The sequence below is a fragment of the Hippoglossus stenolepis genome, chromosome 13 (genome assembly GCF_022539355.2).
Source record: "Hippoglossus stenolepis isolate QCI-W04-F060 chromosome 13, HSTE1.2, whole genome shotgun sequence".
NCBI classification, from domain to species: Eukaryota; Metazoa; Chordata; class Actinopteri; order Pleuronectiformes; family Pleuronectidae; genus Hippoglossus; species Hippoglossus stenolepis.
Window position 1 is genome coordinate 277,231 of NC_061495.1, and position 22,060 is coordinate 299,290.

General features: G+C 44.5%; 3 protein-coding genes across 57 annotated transcripts in view; all 3 read left to right on the forward strand.

Annotated features, from left to right (window-relative positions):
- The window catches only part of LOC118120114 (abl interactor 2-like), an 882,953-nt gene that overhangs the window by 259,183 nt on the left and 601,710 nt on the right, over positions 1-22,060 (forward strand). The gene's annotated exons all lie outside the window — the stretch shown is intronic.
- Positions 1-22,060, forward strand: part of ttn.1 (titin, tandem duplicate 1) — a 161,173-nt gene that overhangs the window by 18,468 nt on the left and 120,645 nt on the right. For 47 of the 50 annotated variants that reach the window (XM_035174322.2, XM_035174331.2, XM_035174332.2 and 44 more), the window contains 26 exons: positions 301-573; positions 659-922; positions 1,086-1,346; positions 1,442-1,702; positions 1,807-2,070; positions 2,172-2,432; positions 2,943-3,203; positions 3,753-4,013; positions 4,347-4,488; positions 4,574-4,742; positions 5,174-5,405; positions 6,093-6,377; positions 6,679-6,798; positions 7,294-7,482; positions 10,809-10,859; positions 15,400-15,678; positions 15,882-16,448; positions 16,643-16,924; positions 16,999-17,277; positions 17,366-17,647; positions 17,726-18,004; positions 18,087-18,374; positions 18,467-18,745; positions 18,839-19,120; positions 19,732-20,010; positions 20,270-20,548. In XM_035174322.2, coding sequence (XP_035030213.2) covers positions 301-573; positions 659-922; positions 1,086-1,346; positions 1,442-1,702; positions 1,807-2,070; positions 2,172-2,432; positions 2,943-3,203; positions 3,753-4,013; positions 4,347-4,488; positions 4,574-4,742; positions 5,174-5,405; positions 6,093-6,377; positions 6,679-6,798; positions 7,294-7,482; positions 10,809-10,859; positions 15,400-15,678; positions 15,882-16,448; positions 16,643-16,924; positions 16,999-17,277; positions 17,366-17,647; positions 17,726-18,004; positions 18,087-18,374; positions 18,467-18,745; positions 18,839-19,120; positions 19,732-20,010; positions 20,270-20,548 — 6,669 coding nt within the window. The remainder of the gene's footprint in view (positions 1-300; positions 574-658; positions 923-1,085; positions 1,347-1,441; positions 1,703-1,806; positions 2,071-2,171; positions 2,433-2,942; positions 3,204-3,752; positions 4,014-4,346; positions 4,489-4,573; positions 4,743-5,173; positions 5,406-6,092; positions 6,378-6,678; positions 6,799-7,293; positions 7,483-10,808; positions 10,860-15,399; positions 15,679-15,881; positions 16,449-16,642; positions 16,925-16,998; positions 17,278-17,365; positions 17,648-17,725; positions 18,005-18,086; positions 18,375-18,466; positions 18,746-18,838; positions 19,121-19,731; positions 20,011-20,269; positions 20,549-22,060) is intronic. The other 3 variants (XM_035174329.2, XM_035174339.2, XM_035174373.2) reach the window with 3 other exon arrangements.
- Positions 7,489-10,801, forward strand: LOC118119908 (myosin light chain kinase, smooth muscle-like). Its single transcript, XM_035174385.2, has 2 exons — positions 7,489-9,627; positions 9,908-10,801. Exons 1-2 carry the CDS (start codon positions 9,243-9,245, stop codon positions 10,555-10,557), a joined length of 1,035 nt encoding a protein of 344 aa, XP_035030276.1. The 5' UTR covers positions 7,489-9,242; the 3' UTR covers positions 10,558-10,801.

The following is a 22,060-nucleotide window of genomic DNA, read 5'->3' on the forward strand; positions in this document are numbered from 1 at the left end:
GTAAGTTTCGTAGTAACAAATGAGATTTGTCATAGAGGTTTGTGTTCTCCAGAGAATAAACCCCAAAGATTTATATTTCCTTCTGTACTTACCTGTTGTTTCCTTTCCTGGCATTTTCTCATTGATTTACAAAAATAGTTAAAACCATGAACAGATTGAGTTTTTTCTTGCTCGCCAGAGGATGAGCCCTAATAACGTTTCATGAGCTAACTCATGATGTAAAGGTTAAAAACAGTTAGTCTTTAAGGAGTGTTATTCTGGATGTATCCGGTGCCTGACGGGTTTGTCTTGATGTTTCAGTGCGCCCAGTGACCCTCATGCAGCCTTTGACTGACCTGACGGTCTGCGAGGGCGACATTGCACAGATGGAGGTCAAGTTCTCCCAGGAGAATGTTGAAGGAACCTGGATGAAGAACGGGCAGCCTGTCACAGCCTCAAACCGAGTCCACATTGTTATCGACAGACAGACCCACAGACTCTTGTTTGAAGACACCAACAAGAGCGACTTTGGAACATACTCCTTCGTTGTTCCCGCTCAGGAGATCTCAACCTCTGCAAAGCTGATCATTCAGAGTGAGTCCCCTCAAAATCCTGTTATTTTTTAAAAGAATTTCTTTCTTCTCAATAAAACAACAAAACACTTGAATGTTCTTTGCAGCTATCGGAGTGCTGATACCACTAAAGGACACAAATGCCATTGAGGGCACCAAAGCCGTTCTGGAGGCCAAGATCTCCGCTCAGGACATCAGCTCAGTCAAATGGTTCCACAACGACAAACTGCTGACACCCAGCGGCCGAATCCAGATGGTGGCGAAAGGAGCCAAGCAGCGTCTGGTCATCAACAGGACGTACGCTTCTGATGAAGGACACTACAAACTGGTGGTTGGCCGAGCTGATACCAGCTGCAGATTTACTGTTCAGAGTAAGTTACACGAGCTTCATCCAAACTGGAATGTGAAGCTGCTACTGAATCAAAGGTTCCATCTGCTGGACATTTAACAACAATTAAACAATTTTTATTGATGTGAATATGAAAAGTTGTTGATAATTCATTGACTGTCTCACGTCTTGTTTCATCTAAACAGCTGTCCAGATTGTGACCCCGATGAAAAACAAGGAATGCTCCGAGTCTGAGAACGTCATCTTCGAGGTCGAGGTATCTCACCCGGGTATAGATGCCTTCTGGACCTTCAAGAGGCAGCCACTCAAAGCAGGCGCCAATTACAAGATGGAATCCAAAAACAAGCGCCACACCCTGACTGTCATGAATGCCATGAAGGACGAGGAGGGCGAGTACATGTTTGCAGCCGGTGAGAAGATGTGCAGTGCCTCTCTCACTGTGACAGGTAGGTTACAGAGTTTTCTAAGATTATTGATCAACACCAGAGCTGCTTTATATCCCAATATCCTGTTGACTTAACCAAACATCAACCATCACAAGGTGGCGCTATCAAGAAGCCTCTACGTGATCTGGTGGTGGCTGACTCCCAGACTGCCGTGCTGGAGTGTGAGGTCGCCAACCCTGCTGCTGAGGGCAAGTGGCTGAAAGACGGCCAGTCCGTTGACTTCAACGAGAACGTTGAGAGCGAGGTGAATGGCACTGTCCGACGCCTCGTCATCATCATCACCAAAGCAACCGACATCGGAGAGTACACCTATCAGGTCGCCACCTCCAAGACCTCCGCCACCCTGAAAGTTGAGGGTAAGTCCAGCTTCATGAAGGAGAGCATCACAGCCCTTAGGCTGAGATCCATAAACATAGAAAGCTCCAAAACCAATAATTAATCATGATGTTTGTCTCCACAGCTGTGAAGGTAAAGAAGACCCTGAAGAACCAGAACGTGGTCCAGACTCAAGACGCTATTTTCATCCTGGAGCTCACCCACGAAGATGTGAGGGGAGCACAGTGGATCAAGAACGGTGTTGAGATCAAGCCCAGCAACAAATACGAGATCAGTATCGAAGGCACCGTCCACACCCTGAAGATCAATAACTGCACCACACACGATGAGTCTGTTTACTCCTTTAAACTGGGAAAACTGTCTGCAAATGCCAGACTGAACGTTGAATGTAAGAAACCACTGATTCATCACATTCTGAATGATTAATTACAAATTAAACAAAGTAAAGAAGTTCAGTTACACAACAAACTGTAAAATACTTTCCAACAGCAATAAAGATCCTAAAGAAGCCAAAGGATGTGACTTCCCTGTTGGGTGCGAGCGCTATATTCGAGGTCGGCATCTCCGAGGATGACATTCCGGTCAAATGGATGTTCAACAAAATGGAGCTGAGGCCGAACGAGCACTATGGGATGCTCTCTGAGAAGAAGACACACAAACTGATTGTCCACGATGTTGACAACAGCAAAGAGGGAGAGTACACCGCCGTGGTTGGACACATGCAGTGCAGCGCGCGCCTCATCGTCGAGTGTTAGTATCATCACCAAGTTTATGAAGAACGATTACCTTGAACTGTTACCTGAGGTTTTTCAGTTGATTTAAAGTTGGGATCGAGGATGTTGACACAGCCACATTGTTTTTATTCAAGAAGATTCAGCAGTGGTTACACAGTGTTGGATCTTATTTACACTTGGCTGATGTTAACCTGCTCATTTCATTTGAAGCTTGTTACCACAGAAGTTATTACACTTTCATTGGCACATGAAAACCAGCATTCAGGCCTGTAGGTGATTTAAAATGTTTATAAGGGTGATTTTTTTTAAGGATTTTCAGATGATAATGGACGACCTCGATAATGACCTTAATGCTGGAAACATAAAATCTTAGAAAATAAGGAACCATCTCACATTTATTTAGGTTTCAATTGAATCCAAGTTAAATTTTGTGTGACAACTTGAACAGTTCTTTTTTCATCGTGCTGATATCTTAAACAAGCTGTATGTCCGAATTGGTATTAAATATTCTGACATTTTCTCTCAGCTCTGAAAGTCACCAAACCCATGAAGAGCGTGGAGGTGCCAGAGACTCAGGTGGCCACGTTCGAGTGTGAGGTTTCTCACTTCAACGTCCCGTCCACGTGGCTGAAGGGCGGTGTGGAGATCGAGATGAGCGAGAAGTTCAGGATCGTGGTTCAAGGGAAACTTCACCAGCTGAAGATCATGAACACCAGCAGGGACGACTCTGCAGAGTACACCTTCATCTGTGGCAACGATCGAGTCTCCGCCACGCTCACCGTCAGCCGTGAGTTCTAAAGTTTAGTCTTCACTCATTTGACCTGTGACCCTCAAATATCTCAATTAATTTCTACATAAATCAACCTAAAGTTGTTCAAACAACTTTAGGTTGATTTATTTTATTAATGTTTATCATTAACTGATAAACCATTAATTCACCTTTGAAAACACAACAGTAACTTTAATTTGTCCATTAATGTAAAACACTAAACTTCTAAGGGTTGTCTGTCTTTCCTCTGTTCCCCAATATTAACCATATATTAATTTCTTTACTTTCCTTTCCTTACTAAGTTGCTTCATTTGTGTTCAAACCTGGTTTTACATTAAAATGAATTTGTTAAAGACAGAAAATGTAAATTTGTACAATATTTTTTACATAAATCAAAACACATTAATAACACTTACCTGGTTTGTGGGTTTGTGGAATATTTCAAATGAATAAATCCGAATTTAAGGTGTTGATTAAGGGCTGAGATCTTCAAATAAATGAAAATTAGATAGATAACAATCCCAATAAAGTGTTGGGGAACTTACTGTCACTTCTGTTGTTTTCCAGCGATTGTGATCGCGACGATGTTGCAGAACCTGAACGCTCAGGAGAAAGACTCTGTCACATTTGAAGTAAACATTAACTACGAGGAAATTGCGTACAAATGGCTGAAGAACGGTGTGGAGATCCGGTCCACAGACAGATGCCAGGCTCGTTGTCGACAGCTCACGCACACTCTGTGCATCAGGAACGTCCATTTTGGAGACAGTGCTGAATACACCTTCATGGCTGGTTCTGCAGTGACCACAGCCAAACTTTATGTTGAGGGTAAGACATTTTTTATCTCACTTTAACATCTGTGATTTTTCTAATCCACCCCCTGAGTGAGCAATTGGAGCCTCAAAATAATCACCACAAGAAACTCTTAAAGGAACCTTAGAGTCTCCCCTAGGACATCTGCAACCACCATTAAAGCGTTCTGAACCACTTAAAGGACTTGTAAAATCTCAGAGAACATGACCATGAGCACCTCATAAAGTCGAGTAGAACCTTTATAACCTTGTGAAGAATCTACCTTGTCGTAGAGAACAGGAGTTGGATGTTGAAGCTCACATTTATGCAGGTTTCTTACGTCAGTCCTGGTGTTTGTTTCCATTGCAGCTCGTGTGGTTGAGTTCACCAAACATCTGAAGGACCTAAAGATCACAGAGAAGAAGAGGGCGACGTTTGAATGTGAACTTTCTGAACCAAACATCCAGGTGATGTGGATGAAAGACAGTCAGGAGCTGGAGATGTCTGACAGGTAGTTGCTAATATTCAGCAGGTAAAACCACCAACAAAACCTATATCATGAAATAAACCTTCTCATGTTGCTCTGTTTGTTGCAGATATAAAATGACCTCAGATAAGTTCCTGCACCGTCTGGTTCTGCCGTCAGTCCGCCTGTCTGACGCCGGAGAATACACCGCCGTGGCAGGATCCAGTATGTCCAAGGGGCACCTGGTGGTTGAGGGACGAGATGTCAAAATCTCCGAGCCTGCGAGCAGAAACATCACAGTGAGTCCACATATGTATCGACACTAGAGCACGATGCTTTTGCCTATAACAGACAAGTGCAGCGTAAAAAGTCAAGTAGCTGGCACACCCCATGTGACCGAACCATTTGTCCAAACCCGGTAGAGACCCACATGGACCAGCTCAGTTATCCACACTCAAATGTGGGTGACATTGTTTTTCCATTTTCCATTTTCCATTGTTTGGTTGAAGATTTTTCTTGACTTGAAAATTATCAGGTGAGATTTCTCACATAAATTACTTTTGAGAAGATTAACTATTACTAATTCAAAATGTTTTTCTTAAATTTTCTGAATTCATGAGAAAAAATAAAAAAATATTTTAAATCGTTAATTCTGCTGAAATGAAAATGTTCTGGAGCAGATTTATTCAGAATTGAAATTCCAGGTGTTCACCTCCACCTGTGTTTTCAGGTGATTGAGAAACTCCGAGCGACCTTTGAGTTCGAGGTGAATGAGGACGATGTGGACGGTCGCTGGATGAGGAACGGTGTGGAGATCCAGTTCTCAGTGGAGGAGAGGTTCAGCTACGCCACCATCAGGAGGCTGCACCGCCTCACCATCGCTGAGACGTATAGGAGCGACGCCGGCGAGTACACCTTCTTAGCCGGGAAAAACAAGAGCACCATGAACCTCCACGTCAAACGTAAGAACTCTGAGCTGCCGTCACAACTCAACCTGCTTGAACATATGATACGTGAATATGAGATTAAACCCAAGGGTTAAAGACCTGACTGTTTGTGTGTGTGTGTGTGTGTGTGTGTGTGTGTGTGTGTGTGTGTGTGTGTGTGTGTGTGTGGTCCAATACACATTATTATGTATGAAACTTTGTATTAAAGAGACTATATCTAAGTTTTTACTACCGCTACATAGCTAGCATTAGCTTTACCAGCTGTTTTCTCACATTAGGTTGTGAGTTCAGCATCAAACTGAATATATTTATGCTAATTTTATAAAAAATAACCAGATGATGATGAAACATTTAGAGGATGAAGATACAAGTTTTATCACCATATAAAAGTTCTCAGTTTCTTACACTACTTTTTGAGATCTTCATATATCTTTATATTTTTGATACTGACGATCATGTGTGAGACAAAACATCAAGGATTTTATTATTTATGAAACTTTACTAAAGTTTAATATTCACCATCTAACATGACACAGAGAATACAACTACATCTTTTTTCTTTTGCTCTGTATATATGAAGGTGATAAATGTGACAAGAAATGAAAGTTAACTGTATTTATTTTCATAATCAGACCACAGTGACAGTTTCAGGTACTTTGTATTATCACTTGTGGAAAACGTTTGTCACTTTTCTGTCTTCAGTGCCGGAGCCTCCGGCGATCGTCCGCCACGTGCAGCCCCAGACCGTGATGTCCGGTAGATCGGTTCGCTTCTCGGTGCAGGTGAGCGGCCTCCCTGCGCCTCAGGTGTCCTGGTACAAGGACTCTCAGGCTCTGTCAATCAGCGAAAACTGCAAGTTCCTCCATGACGGAGACGAGCACACGCTGCTGCTGCTGGAAGTTTTCCCCCAGGACGCCACGCCCTACAGCTGCGAGGCCAGGAACGACTATGGAGAGGCCACGAGCTCGGCTCTTCTCACTGTTGAAGGTAAATGATCCGAGTGACGCATCGAGCTGCTGGAACCTTTGTTCTCATCAGGATTGAGAATTTAAATTGTACGTGTGTGTTGTCGTACAGTTTCACAGCAGCTGAGCTGGTGTTGAAATTTCATTCAACATTAGACCTGGACATTGAGAAAACATAAAGAATGAAAAAAGTCTCCTTAAATTTGTGTCTTTAAAAAAATTTAATTTATGAAAGCAGAGAATCTTGAGTCTGTAAACTTGATCAATAACATGATTGATTAGATCAGATCAGAGCTGTTAGTAATCTTTTTTTTCATATTTAGTTCCTGAGGTGACGGAGACGGTGGCTCGGGTCTCAGCTCCGGTCCTCATCACTCCCTTGAGACACGTCCTGGTCACTGAGGGACACTCTGCCCAGTTCCAGTGCACTGTGTCTGGGGAAGGTAATGACAACAGCTCCCCCTTCTGGATCTTATTTTTCTAAACTGCAATGATACACATGTACAGACCACAGACTGTAAATAAAGATGGAAGACATGAGGGTTCCCAAAAGTGAAACCGAAGTGTCTTGATCTCCACCTGGTGGCTGGCTGAAGTATAGGTTTTAAACCTTATTTTTAGTTAACCTTTAATTCGTTAATTTGATGATATAAAAACTGACTGAGACGTCATGATTGACAGCTAAGACTGACTCATGATTGGACCTCGATACCATGGCGCCAATCCACGATCACTACTGCACAGACTGCAAATGATTTCATCCCCACAAGATGGCAGTGTTCATATCGGAGATATTTGAAGAAGTCTGTGGTGTAAACATGTTACATTATCATGTTTTAATAGAGTTTTAATACATTTTGTTTATGATCATGTGTTCTGTTCAGTGAAGTGGATATAAATTGAGATCATGTTTTTAAGTGAACGAATGCTGTTTCCAGATCTGCAGATTTCATGGTTCTGTAACAACAGAGAGCTCAGACACTCAGACATCTTCAGGATGTCTCATTATGGCGACACCTGCCAGTTGGACATTTCCAGAGTTCTCCACGACCACGAAGGAAAGTACTCATGTGTCGCCACAAACTCTACAGGAATGGTCACATGTGAGGCATCTTTGAATATCGATGGTGAGTTTGTCAGGTGTTCATGTAACGTTCAGGTGAAACTGTTACTGTCGGACCTTCACACGCTCCGTGTGCTTCAGTCAAACTGACACCAGCAGGGATGATGTTTACTTCTTGAGACAAAGATCCTCTGCAACGTTAGAAACTACATCTAAAGTTCTCTTGCAGCACGATTGGCTGGTAGCGTACTAACATGTTTAGTTCTTAAGATCAGTCAGTTAATTTCAATGATTATTGACTTGATCAATCACATCATCTCTGTCTGTAACTACTCCTTCCTCCGGGCCTGAAGCTGACAAAGCTAACGGAGAAAACGTCCATAGCATGATTCATACTAAAATAATAAACTCAAAAATCTATTGGACAAATCACGTTTATTCAGCAGGGGGGAGTGGCGAGGTTTCAAGCATGTGTCCTTCAAGCTGCATGCAGAGATCGCCTCCTGCTGGTCGCACAGAGAGTTTAGGTAAATAACCTAAATGACTGTCAAATGTTTCAGATTAATTAATAATATCAGCTTCATCTGTTTATCCTAGCTTAGCACAAACTGTTAGCTCTGTCAATCCTGAAGAAACCAAGGATGAACAGTCATGTTAGTGGTCAGCAGTGACAACGTAATAACATTATAACATTTACAATGATTTAACATGCTTAACTGCTACAGTTTGTTAGCTCGGTTAACAAGGAGGCTAACATGAGCTAGCTAACGAGCAATCAAATTGTATATTAAAAGAACATTTAAGATGGACATCAGTTTAACCTCTGTGTGTCCAGTACAGAGACAGGTCTGGGATATGTTAGCCTAGCTTAGCACAAACACTAAAATCAGAGGGAAACTGTTAGCCGCTCTGTCAAAACAAGCAAGTTGGAAAATTCACTCCAAATTAATTTGTTTTAGCAACAATAACAAAACATTCTTGGATTTCAGTGGAGCTGCCATGAGTTCTAGCAGCTTGTTGTTATTAATGTCCACTAACACTGGTCGCTAACAAGATGACACTAGCGTCCACTGAGACGCAGGTTACGACAGGAAACAGGAAACACTGTCATTGAGTCATTTAACCGAGCTCATTTATGAATTATTGTTATATACAGTGAGTGTTCGTTTTAAAACTGAGAATCATATCTCTACACACAACAAGACCTTTGTGCAACCAGCGCTGCAGTGATGACACTTTATCTGCTCAGCCTCCTCAAACTTTCAGATTTTAAACTAAACTTTCTGTCGGTGTTGTCATGCAAGACAAATCTGTTTGTCGTCTGCTCTGTATCTGAGTTCATCTGTGAACGGGTGATAATCTGATGTGTTGCATGACGTCTTCTCTTCCGTCATGATTCTTAACAGTAGGAACGTCTTTATGTCATGTGGATCTTTATTTCAGAGGAATGCAGCATGCTCACAACCGAGCTGTGGAAATATAACTTGACGGGTTTCCCCGCACACGAGCCCTAGATTTTTTTTTGCGATAGTACATTTTGGCTCCAGTCAAACTTGCATGATTGACAGCGGAAACCAGCCACTGTCCACTCCACTGATCCTCAACGCTCCACCTGCAAACAAGATGTGACACAAGTAACGTGCAGGAGTCTCCAGAATCATGTGTTGACCTAATTCTTCTACTCTTTCTTACTGCCCAGATGAAAAAGCCGTAGCTAGTGTGAGGAGTGCTGGGGCTGATGCTAAGCTAAGTGAGAGGCTGGAGGCTCAGAGTTTCAGCTCTGTGTCCGTGGGACAAACAGCCCACAGTGTTGAGTTTACTCAGATGGTCTCTCAGAGTTCCTCCGTGTCTTGGAGGACGGTTGAGATTCAGATGGAGAGCATGAGCTCAGAGACGAGCTCCGAGAGCAGCTTTGATATCAAACTCTCAGCCAGCCCCAAACTGCTGATGGAGATGAGCGACGTCCGGGTGAAAAACGGCGAGATGGCCGAGTTCAGCTGCACGTTCGACGGGCAGCCCTTCACCGGGGTGGTATGGCATCATAATGGCCAGAGCCTGGTTGACATGGAGCGGGTGAGGAGCTCTGAGAGCAGGGGCTCATTGTCCCTGGTCATCCAGGGTGTTGGTGTGGCGGACCAGGGCATGTACCGCTGCACCGCCACCAACCAACATGGCCAGAACAGCTCCTCTGCCCGGCTCACTGTTGAAGGTGGTTAATCTTTTTTTTCATTCAGTCTGTTACCATCTGGTCCATCCCACCCCGCCGCTGCTCTTCCTGCTGCCCCCATGATTTATATTTTTCCTCTCAGCCTGTAACCTTCAGTGTAATCGGATAACAAGATTCTTAAACTCGTTTGTCCTCTTCCTACTGTCGCCAGCTTTGCCTTCACTAACCTCATCCTCCATCCTACTAACCCCCTTTAGTGTTTAGAGTTTAGAGCTTAATAGTCTGACCCCTAATTACTCTCCCTAACTTTATTCTCACCCAGCTAAAGAAGCAAATCTCACAGCAGAAACCCCCATCCCTACAGATTCTGTACGCAAAGTGTCTCAGGCAGACAGGGAGACTCTTAGAGATCCCCCTGAGCAAGACAAGAAGGAGGCGCTGGAGAAGCTGGGATCATTGCCTCCATCTTCCCAGAGACCGTACAGTTTCATCAGCCACCTGTATTTCCCTGATGTTCTGCCTCATGACGAGCGAGGCCCCGAATTCCTGGTCAAACTCCCCCCTGAGCTGCTGAGCAGAAACAGACACTGCGGCTCCTTGTTATGTGTTATGAAGGGGGTTCCCACTCCGTTTTTCACGTGGCTTTACAACCGGTTGAATTTTGAGGATTCTGTGTCTTTCTCTCTGAAACACGACGACCCCCTGTGCTCTGTAAATGTTAACAATGTGAGATCCGGACACGGGGAATCTCACACTTGCAAAACTGTCAGCTCAGCTGGGGATGCTGAGAGCAGCACAGTGATGAAAGGTTGGCATCTGCATGCTTTGGTCTTTATGCTCGATCGGGCTCTGTTTGGCCCACCACTCATCCACACTGCTTCCCACCCACACAGCCAACAGACGCACACGCCTTCAACCAGGCATCACTTCTTCAACAGGGTCTTAACCTCAGTGTTTAGAGGAGGTCGATGACCTTTGCTTTACCGACTAAACCACCGACAGCGATAAAGAGAGAGGGACACTTATATCACTGAGCATTTCTCCAGAAGCCAGAGGTGCTGCTCACTAAAGGCCGACAGAAAGCATGAGCATCAGTTAGAGGACAGCAGCCAAACAAATGATGATATGGATGCACGACCTGTCACTGACTCTAACTGTCTTGCTCCATATGAGAGTTAATGTTCAGTTCAGTTTTTAATTTGTCACCGTCTGTGTCTTTACAGTCACTGCAGTGGAGAAGGAACCTGTGATTCAGGTCGTGGAGGAAATAAAAGGTAAATATCAGCAGGAATGTTTGGCCATTGTCTCCCAGTTTTTATTCAGAATGTGTTTTCTTTAAATTGTGCTCAGGTTGTGATGGTAAGAAATTCATGTTTTTCTTGTTTATTTGTTTGTATCTATGAATGTTTTTTATTTTAAGTGCATATTCTTTACACGACAGAAGCTAATTTCCCAAAATCAAGCTCTGCCTGTGAATAGTTTTCAGGGCTTTAAGTCATATCAATGGTCTTTATTGGTGAATTCCTAATAATTTTTTTCTTATATAAATCTAAAGACTTGGCAGCATGTTTGGGAAATTGGCTCATAGCATCCAGAATAAGGATGACTCGTGTTTTTAGTCTCTCACTTCATTTTAAACTGTGATTATTTCACTCAGCTTTCTCTAGCTCCACCGTCACAGTGGAAGAGGAAACACAGCAGTCGTTCTTCACCGGCCTCAAGGTTCCAGACAAAACCAGAACACTTGAACTCAAACCAGAGTCTAAACGTTTCCTAAGCTCGTTGGAGAAGAAAAAAGAAAAGCCAGTTTTCATCAGCAAACTTTCTCCGACAGTTGTGACTGTCGGAGAAAGTGCTGTGTTTTCTGTCAAAGTGTCTGGTTTCCCGAAACCCACGATCCAGTGGTTCCACAACGGGCAGACGATAACCAGTTCATCAGTGTACACGTTCATTCGCGAGCAAGATGAGTTCAGTTTGGTCATTGACAAAGTTCAGAGGGAGTTTGAAGGAGAGTACTCATGTACAGTCAGCAATAGATTTGGTCAATCCACTTGCACATCTTACCTGCATGTTCAGCTGATGAAACAAGAACAAGAGGAAAAAGCTGCTGGAACAACTGGGAAACCCCCAAAGTTCATTCAAACAATGGAGTGTGTTGAGTTGTGTGAGGGAGGTGAGGTCTTCTTTAGGTACGCTGTGACCGGAGATCCACTCCCTGAGGTTCAGTGGCTCAAAGGCAGCATCCACATTCAGCCCAGTGGGTTCTGTATCATTGTGAACAATCCAGATGGGACAGGTTTCATTAATATTAAGAGCATCAAACAAGAACACAGTGGCTTCTACACCTGTAAGGCCTCCAACAAATATGGGGAGGAGTCTTGTTCTGCCAAGCTGCTGGTTTTCAGGGAGAAGGTTCAGGACGAGACGTCGATAGTGATGAAAACTAAAGGTTTGAAAATATCCATGACGGAACAAACCACAGGATCCAGGTTACAGCAGGAGAGAAGCCGGTCTGATCAGATGATTTACACCATTAGTACTGACGACCGGCAGATTATTCCCAGCGAAGAGGTGGGAACGCTAAGAGAGCTTGACATCTCGGCTGCCACTCTTCATCGAGAGCAGCTCCCCCAGCAGGCAGCAGTGTTGCAGTCTCATGAAGTACAGGAGAGGGTTTGTTTGGCTCCTACTTGTCCTCCTCAGGTCTCAGCTGTTCCTATGAGACAGCTTCATCTGGCCACGTTCTTGTCTTCAGTGCACGAGAGACAAAAGATCACTGAGCAGCACTCGGAGAGGATTCTCAGCCCTGAGCTACTCGAACTTGAGTTAGCCAAAGAGCAGCCGTCGAAACTCATGTCGGCTACATCTGAAGAGGTTCTCCCGCTCACCACAGTGAGAGCTGAGGTCTTGATGGACCGGGCTCCAGAACATATGAAGACCTCCACTGAGCCCAGGCAGTTTGTTAGTGGTCCCCAAATCCAGTCCACTCTACCCTTCCTCAATGAAAGGTCAGGTGTGGTGCAAAGACCAGAGGAAGAGAAGAGCTTTAGAATCACAGAGGGGGTAAAAGTTTTATACTCGGCTCAGTCCACAGGGCAACTGCCGATCACTGAGAGGCACTCTGAGCCTTTACCAGCTTTAGGCTCGGCTACCAAACCTGTCATTGAGAAAGAGCAGCATAGACCAGTCATCGCTCCAGTGAGTGAAACTACAGTGACTTTATCGAAAGAGCAGGAATTAAACATTCATAGACCAGAGCAAGAGAGCATCATTCCATGTGAAGACGTAGTGTATAAGTCAGCTATAGCTGCTGAAGAGAAATACAAACTCCGGGCTGAACAGGTCGGACATGTGCCAGGTATAGATTCATCTGTTTGTGTGCAGCCTGAGCGAGAGGGCGAGAGACTCCTGAACCTGCAGGTTATCAGTGACCAGAATGTTTTACAGTCTGAGGGCAGGTTCAGCAGCAAGAAGCCTGTGGCAGAGCAGGGAGCGACAAGGACGAGTCCGACTCTGGTGCATTCAGTGACTCAAGAAGAGCAGAGGACTGTTGTTTGTGAGACAACCTCAGACTTTACAACAAAGATGGACGCCACATCAATTCAGCCAAAGAAAGAGATACCACAAACAAAATACCTTCAGTCCGTTAATTCTTTATCAGTCTTACCAAAAGAAGGCATACTTACTATCACTAAACCTGACCAACAGGTGGCGATACCGAAAAAAGAAAAGAGTAGAAGGCATGCAGCTACCTCAGAGGAGAAACGAGAGATCACAGCATCGTATCACAAAGAACTGGATTTGAAAGTGAACAGGGATCAGTCACTGCATCGCACAGAGCCCAGACCTCCCAACATCCTGACTGTCTCCTCTCAGCCCATGCAGCTCCCGAAGGAGACGCCTTTCTCTGCTGACATGAAACAGCAGAGGGCGCTAGTCCAGAGAGAGGATTACTGGAAAATCATGCAGTCTTTGAATGTCACAGACACTCAGACTCTGGAGGAAGGTCACACCATTAGTCTTAAAACTGATGAGAAATTCAGGCTTGAGATGAAAGTTGAACCCAAAATCCCCAAAAAGCCTGTTTTCATAGAGGAGAAGGGCATTGCCACTGAAAGCTGTACTGTTTTAGAAGCTGCGGAGCAGGACTTTGCAGTCCAGATCCAAGAGGGACAGTCAGTCCGACAGTCTGTGTTGCTGGAAGAAAAGCAGGTGATTGTTGGAGAGCAGTCAACTGAGATCCATAAATCTAAAGGTTCAGCCGTCAGCGTGATGAAGCAGCCTAAAGGAATCCTGTTTGTCCACGAGTCTCAGGATGCTCTGACTCTACCTAAAGAGCTCAACTTTGTGATTCAGATCCCAAAACCATCTAATGTGAATATGCGTTGTCAGCTCAGAGATGCTCTGCAGTCTGCTGTGGCCACTGACCAGCCGCTGTTACTGGCTGATGTTGTGGGTAGGTTAGAGGCAGTGGAGGTGCAGGAGGTGAAGGTTCAACGAGAACCAAAGCGAGCCATGCACACTTATCTGATCACAAACCCGGGTGCTCCCATGGAGATCAATCTGTCATTTGTGGGTGAATACCCTCAGACAGCTGACCTCAGGTCTGAACTCCAGGTCGCTCTGCATGCGATGGTTTTCCAGGAGCAACAAAGTCTTACATCAGAGCAGCCAGGTACCATGCAGATCGAAAAGCCTCACAAAGTGCTGGTCAGCTCAGCAGCATCTAAAGAGGTGCTGTCATCTGTGGTGGCCACTGTGATGGTGGCAGAGAGTGCAGCTGGGCTTCCTCCTGCTGTGTCTCAGTCTGCAGCCGTTAGAACTGAAGCCAGGGCATCTTTCCAAAGTGCAACAGCTCAGAGTCGATCAGAGATCCATGAGTCTAAACAGGTGAGCAGTAAGACGCAGAAGTCAGAGAGGGAGGTCACTGTCTCTGTGGCCCAACAACGACTGGACACTTTTGTCCACACAGAAACCAGAGAGGAGTATCTCTCAGAGGCGATCATAATCAGTGAGTCCTCGGACAGTCTGGTAGTTCATCCTGTTGTTGTTGAGTCTCTGGAAGACATTCATGCTGAGGAAAATGGCAAGGCTGTTTTTACTGCAACCATAAAGTATGTCACCAACGTAAACTGGTTTTTCAATGGGCAACTGTTAAAATCTGGCAAAGAGTTCAAGTGTTCCAAAGACCACAACACATACACACTAGTTATCAACGAGGTTGTGAAGGAGAGGCATCAAGGAGAATATGTCTGTGAGGCCGAGAACGAAGTCGGCAGGACGACAACGTCTTCAAGACTCACTGTGGCCTCACAAGGTTTGATGATGGACAATTCTTTATCATCATCAACTAACTCAGCACATTCTGTTGTCCGCAAACCTCAAAACTCTAATTTGATCAGAACCAGAAGTTGTATTCACAAGTTGAATCTACACAGTTAAAATCAAAATAAAATATGGAGGTTTGAGGTTTTTCAGCAGACAACAGGAATATTCCCTCTTTCCCTCACAGCTCATCATTCCTCCATAAACATATCACGTTCATATCCTGTTTCTTTCACAGGAGGCACCTTAAACTCCATTTCTTTAAACATCCTTCATTCCTGCTCCATTCCTCTTTGCACGTTTTCTCTTCTTTCTTTATCACAGTATCCCTGTTCATGTCTTCATCCTAAACCTAAAACCATTTTCTTCCTCCACAGTCACTACAGGATCACTTTGTGTCACCAGGTTCACCTCATCACCACCTTCTGTAGAACCGTTCCTCTCTGTTTCATCTTAATTTGTCTTTTTCTTTCTTTTCTTTCGAAACAGTGAAACCTGTGTTCAGACACAGAATCGTCCCTGTGGAGATCAACATTGGCAACACCGCCAAGTTTGAATGTGAAACTGAAGACGCTCCGAATGTGAGCTTCAAGTGGTTCAAGGATGGAAACCCCATCAAAGAGGGGGATAAGTACAGGATCATCAGTCGCTTCAGCATTTCCTCGCTGGAGCTTCTGACACCAACCAAGGATGACAGCGGTGAATACACCTGCAAGGCGTCCAACCAGCACGGCAGCGACGAGTGCTCTGCCTCCCTCAGCGTGACAGGTAAGAGCGACGCACTTTTCCTTCTCCTTCGCTGGTTGAACTGTCGTTGATCTCTGCTGGTTTCTGATTCGTCTGGTGATAAGTCAGCAAATCTTTCCTGCTCTGCTGCTTTGTTTTGTCTGATTAGCAGGTTTTGGTTGAAGTTAATAAACAGGGTTTGACAAATGACCACTAATGTTTCTTCTTCTCCTTAATTCTTATAGAACAATGTCCTCCTGCCTTTATAACTAAGCCTGAGCCTCAGACTGTGTTTGTTGGTAAGAGGGCAGTGATACAGTGTGTTATATCAGGATCTGCTCCTCTCAATGTCGTCTGGCTCAAAGACCAGCAGGTCTTACCCGAAGTGCTGACACACTTCCATACCTCTTGTGAAAAGAACAAACACACTCTTGAGATAACCGTCCTGGAGGCAGCCGACAGGGGGCACTATGTTTGCAAAGTGTCCAATAATGTTGGGACGGATGAGAGCGGCATGGAGCTGCATGTCATTGATAAACCCACCTTTGTGACACCCCTGGTTCCTGTCGCTGCCGTGGTCGGTGCTCCTCTGCACCTGGAGTGTCAGGTGGACGAGGACACTGGAGTCAGTGTCACATGGACCAGAGATGGTAGAAAAGTCCACCAGTCTCCAGACTGTAAACTGACTTTTGAGGATAAGACTGTCACACTTGATATCCTAAAGACCACACTGAAAGATTGTGGACAGTATATGTGCACGGTGACAAATGAAGCTGGGAGTGCAATTTGCTCCACTGTGGTGAAGGTACAAGGTAAGAGCTGTCTAGTTAACTTTCATGGATTTTGCAGAATTTGAAGCTCTTGCAAATCTGCAGCAATGAAAATTAACATTTTATTAATTGGTGTCTGATTTATGTCTTAAATCTTAAACCTCTTCTCTGTCGATGCTGGTGTGAAGTTTGTCTTTGATTTCACGGTGACTCTTTCTAACCACACACCTCTGCAGAGCCGCCTGTCTTTGTTAAGAGGCTGGAGGCCTCCACGGTGTGGAAGCAGGGCGGCACTGCTCGGCTGCAGTGCTCCGTCAAAGGATCGCCTGAACTTCACACCAGCTGGTTCTTTAATAACAGCGAGCTGTGTGCTGGCAGCAGACATGGCGTCAGTCTAAAAGATGGCGTGGCCACTCTTGAAATTAAGGACGTCATGTTGACTGACGGTGGAAACTACACCTGTGAGGTTCTCAATGAGTCCGGGTGTGAAAGTTGCAGCACTAAAGTGACAGTGAAAGGTGTGTAGACTCGTGCAGGTTCACTCTCAGTCAGAATAAGAACACGTCTAACTGAAGTGTCTGTTCTTCTGTAGAGCCGCCATTGTTCAAACAGGAGCTGCTGTGTGTAGAGGCGGTCAGAGGATCTGTGGCAGTGTTGCAGTGTGAAATATCTGGCTCTGCACCGTTTGAGGTGTCGTGGAGAAAGAATAAGAAATGTCTGTCATCAGATAAGAAGTACAGGATAGTGTCTCAGGGATTCCTGAGCTCTTTGGAGATCCACTCGTTTGAAAGCGCGGACACTGGTGAATATGAATGTGTCGTCTCCAATGTGGTTGGGTCTGTGAGCTCAAAGTCCACAACTAAACAGAAAGGTAGGTGATAAAATAAAATACACAATTAGTTTTAGTTATAGTTATTGATCTATTTCTTATGTGAGTCTGACTCATGCTGTTATTTCAGAGCCACCTATGTTTTCAAAGAGGTTTGAGAGCGCCACAGCAGTTTTGGGAAATACAGTGAAACTACAGGGAACCATTAAGGGCTCCGCTCCCATCACTGTTAAATGGATGAAAGACTCTGAGCTGCTCAGAGACGAAGACCCAAATGTCCAGATGAAGTTCGAACATAACGTCGTTAGCATCGCCTTCTCCTGTGTCGAGATCAAACATGGTGGCAAGTACACTTGCCTCGCCGAGAATGAGGCAGGGCAGCAGAAATGTGAAGCAATCTTAACAGTTCAAGGTTAGAACACGTTCATATATGTCAGAAATATTTCAGAGGCAGATGTTTGCAGAATCTAAAGCTCGTATTGTATTTTAGAACCTGCCAGGATCGTAGAGAAGGCAGCGTCCATCAGTGTGACCGCAGGAGATTCAGCCACACTCAGCTGCACGCTCTCTGGAAGCCCAGAGCTCAGAGTGAAGTGGTTTAAAGACGGGAAGGAGATGATCAGTGGCCGTAAATATAAGATGACGATGAAGGAGAACACGGCCATCTTAAAGATCCTCTCCGCAGATAAAGGAGACACCTCAGAGTACAAGATGGAGGTGTCCAATAAAGTGGGAAAAGACCAGTGCAGCTGCTCGGTCACTATTATAGGTCAGTTTTTGCCAAAAGTACATCGTTAATAACAAGCGAATGATTTGGGCTCTGACATTGTTTGACATACTTTCCTACACAGATCGAGCCGTTCCACCGTCCTTCACCAAAAGTCTAAAGAAAGTGGACGGAAGTGTTGGTAGTCAGGTTTCGTTGGAGTGCAGAGTTTCTGGATCTCAGCCAATGGTTGTTTCTTGGTTCAAAGACAATAAAGAAATCCACAGTGATGAGAAATATAAGGTTGATTTGAGCGAGAGCTTGGTGTCTGTGACGATCACTGACCTGTATCAGAACGATGGTGGAGTTTACACCTGCCGAGCCTCCAACGCTGCCGGGCAGGAAGAAACCAGCGGCACTCTGTGCATCAGAGGTCAGAGCAGTTAAATGACTTCATCTTAAATCTGAGTCAGACCTTAGACATGATCAGTTACTTATTCATTGTTTTTCCCCAAAAACCTCCAGAACCTCCGGCCTTCACATTGAAACCTGAATCTCAGAATGCTTCACCTGGATCGAACATTGTCATAAAATCCGCATTCACAGGAACAGCTCCTCTGGTGGTGAAGTGGTTCACAGAGGAGAAAGAGATTTTCACTGGAGGAAAATGTTTCATAAAGAAAGATGCTTCTTCAAGCTCATTGGCGCTTCACTCAGTGAAACCCAGTGATTCTGCTAAATACACATGTCAAGTATCCAACGACGCCGGAAAGGTGGACTGCACCGCGGTGCTGTTTGTGAAAGGTGCAGTTTCTTTCTCTCTTTTAAACGTTATCAGCTGATTATTTTTTTAATGTCCTCTTATTTTTTACTGTGATTGTTGCTGTTAATTTACAGAAGCACCAACATTTACAATGAAGCCAGAGCCGTCACAGCTGCTCAGAACTGGACAGCCTCTGAGGTTGTCCTGTAAAGCTCAGGGCAGTCCTGTGATTGTCATCACATGGTTTAAAAATGGCTCAGAGATGGTTTCAGACCCCAGACACACCATGACCTCTGACAGCTCCATAGCGACTCTGGAGGTAGAGAGCTGTTGTGTAGAGGACAGTGGAGATTATGTGTGTGTGGCGTCCAGCGATGCTGGTTCAGACCAGTGCAGCAGCTCAGTGACAGTGAAAGGTTGGTACAATCTTCACTCGTCTTCTTCGTACACAGGCAAACTGAAGCTGGTCCACATTATTCTTTGACATGTTCCCTTCCCACAGAGACCTGAGGTTTGATCTCAGTGTTTCATCCGACTCCATTGTGACTCTGTTAGTCCTACAGACTGTAAACAAAGATGGACATCCTGTCTCCACTTTCTCCAAGTATCCACAAACAAATCTAAAATGAAACTGCGATCTTGTATTGTAGTGATCGTGGAGTGTAGCCATGAGTCTAATTAAAACCAAGCTGATCAGAAGCATGAAGACTTGAACTACTTAAAATGACAGAAACCGTCTTTGACAAACTTTTATTTATTTATCTACTTTTAATTATTAGTTTGGTCCATGTCCCATCTGCTAACATGGAGGAGGATGGTGTATGACCTATACTGCATGTCTTCCATCTTTATTGACAGTCTGATCAGGACAGAGTCTCACACAAAGAAGTTTAAAATCAATGATGCATCTTCATCGGTCCAATGACTCGGATTCGTTGGTGATGTGGACGTTCTGAACAGTTTAATAAATTCTGTGGACCAGAACCTCTTGCTTTGAATAAAACATCTATGATCTGTTTTCTTATAGAACCTCCAGTGTTTATGAGGCCGTTTGAATCGGCTGAGCTTGTGAAGGGATCTGATATCGTCCTGGAAGGAACCATTTCAGGTTCTGCTCCGTTTGAAATCAGTTGTTTCCTCAATGATGCGTTGATCAGAAACGACAAAAGACACAAAGTCAGCATCGAAAATGACACAGTCACTGTTGACATCTCAAACTGTGTGAGCGGAGACGCTGGAACATATCGGTGCACGGTGACCACTGATGTTGGGGAGACATCGTGTTCTTGCCAGATTTCACTGAAAGGTTTGTTAAAGTCATCCCAGCTTTATCTACCTGTCCAGGTTCTTCATTAATCATATTTGCATGCTAATGTTGATAATTTATTTTTGGGCAAACATATGATAATAATGGTTTTATGTCAAATAAAACTTAAATCCAGGCACCAGGACATTTTCACCATATTTCACTCATCCTAACCAGTTGCACATTATTGTAACCTGTTAGAAATATAGTTGCTGCACATGATTTTGCTGTCGTCTGACCTGTGGTCTTCTCTCACTAGAACCACCGTCATTTGTTCAGAGACTGGACAACATGTCCTGCACAGTGGGCTCTGACATTTCTCTGAGGTGCATGTTGTCTGGATCACTGCCCATGTCTTTCTCCTGGATCAAGGACGATTATGAGCTCACACAAGACGAGCATGTTCACATGTCCTTTGAAACAAAAAGTGCCATGTTGAATTTGAAAAATGCTCAGTTGTCACATGGTGGAAAATATGTGTGTGAGGCCCAGAACAAAGCCGGGACTCAGAGATGTGCTGCTGTTCTCATAGTCACAGGTTTGTGGGATGTTTCTGTTCAACTGCCGTCACTTTTATGTCTCGCTTGATGCTTTTGTCTGTCACACCTGTACGTGTTCTTTATCTCAGAACCAGCGAGTATTTCAGAACAGGCAAAGTCCATCCGTGTAACACAGGGTGACCCAGCCAGGCTCGAATGCAGATTCTCAGGCACCAAACCGCTCAAGTGCAGATGGAGGAAGGCGGGAAAAGAGCTGACGTCATGTCGGCGATACCGAGTTCAGAGCACAGACTGCAGCTCTGTGCTCAACATTGTAAAAACACAAACAAATGACAGTGGTGAATACACCTGTGAGGTTTCTAACGTTGCCGGGTTCAGTTCTTGTGAAGCATCAGTATATGTCTTAGGTCAGTTTATCCCAAGGTTTCATATCTCCATCTTATTTGTTATTTTCAAACAAGCTAACACTGTTTTGCACTTGTATGTAACAGATCAGATTATAAAACCGTCTTTCACAAGAAAACTGAAGCAGACAGAAGGAATCAAAGGATCATTTGCTCATCTGGATTGTCTTGTGTCTGGCTCGCTGCCAATAACCATCCAGTGGTACAAAGACCAGAATGAGATCCAGAGTGATGACAAACATAGATGTTCATTTTCTGAAAATGTTGCGTTTCTGGAAATTTCTGATATTGACAGTAACGACAGCGGCAGTTTTACCTGCATGGCTACAAACTCAGCGGGATCTGTCTGCTGCTCTGGCTCTTTGTTTGTTAAAGGTTAGAATTCATTCTGCAACCTCCGCTCATTCTTTACTTCTTTGACTGTGTTATAATAGATAGTTTTGGGTTTTGTCCCTCAACAGAACCTCCGTGTATTCTTGAAAAGCCTGAGTCCATGAACGTGTTGCCGGGCTCAAAGGTCCAGTTTAACGTTCTGCTCTCTGGCACGCCGCCACTAACCATCAAATGGTTCAAAAACAAGAAGGAGATTTTGTCCAGTGCCGGCTGCTCCGTGACCAAAGACAACACCTGCAGCTCATTGGAGCTTTTCTTTGCTAAAACCTCAGATTCTGGAGAATATGTGTGTGAGATACAGAACGACGTCGGCTCCACTTCATGTCAGACGACACTCTTTGTCAAAGGTCAATATTATTCTCTACTGGTCACTTTTCTTTGCAGCGATCACCACTGTGTATAACTGTATTCTGTGTTTTTTCAGAGGCTCCCTGTTTTACTGACAGACCTGAAGGTGTGTCGATAGTCAGAGTAGGAGACAGTGCGATGTTTGAGTGTGAGGTCGCAGGTTCTCCAGAGATCTCTGTGCACTGGTTCAGAGATGGAGCCGAGATTCAGCAGAGCGTCAAACACAAGATGTCTTTCTCAGACTCTGTAGCCATTTTATGGATTCATGAAGTTAGTGAACAAGACAGCGGGAAATATTTCTGCGAGGCTCGAAATGAAGCAGGCACACAGAGCTGCTGTGCGGAGCTAGAAGTGAAAGGTTGGTTTACCTACACGTCTACATCTCGTCAGCATTTATTTGAGATG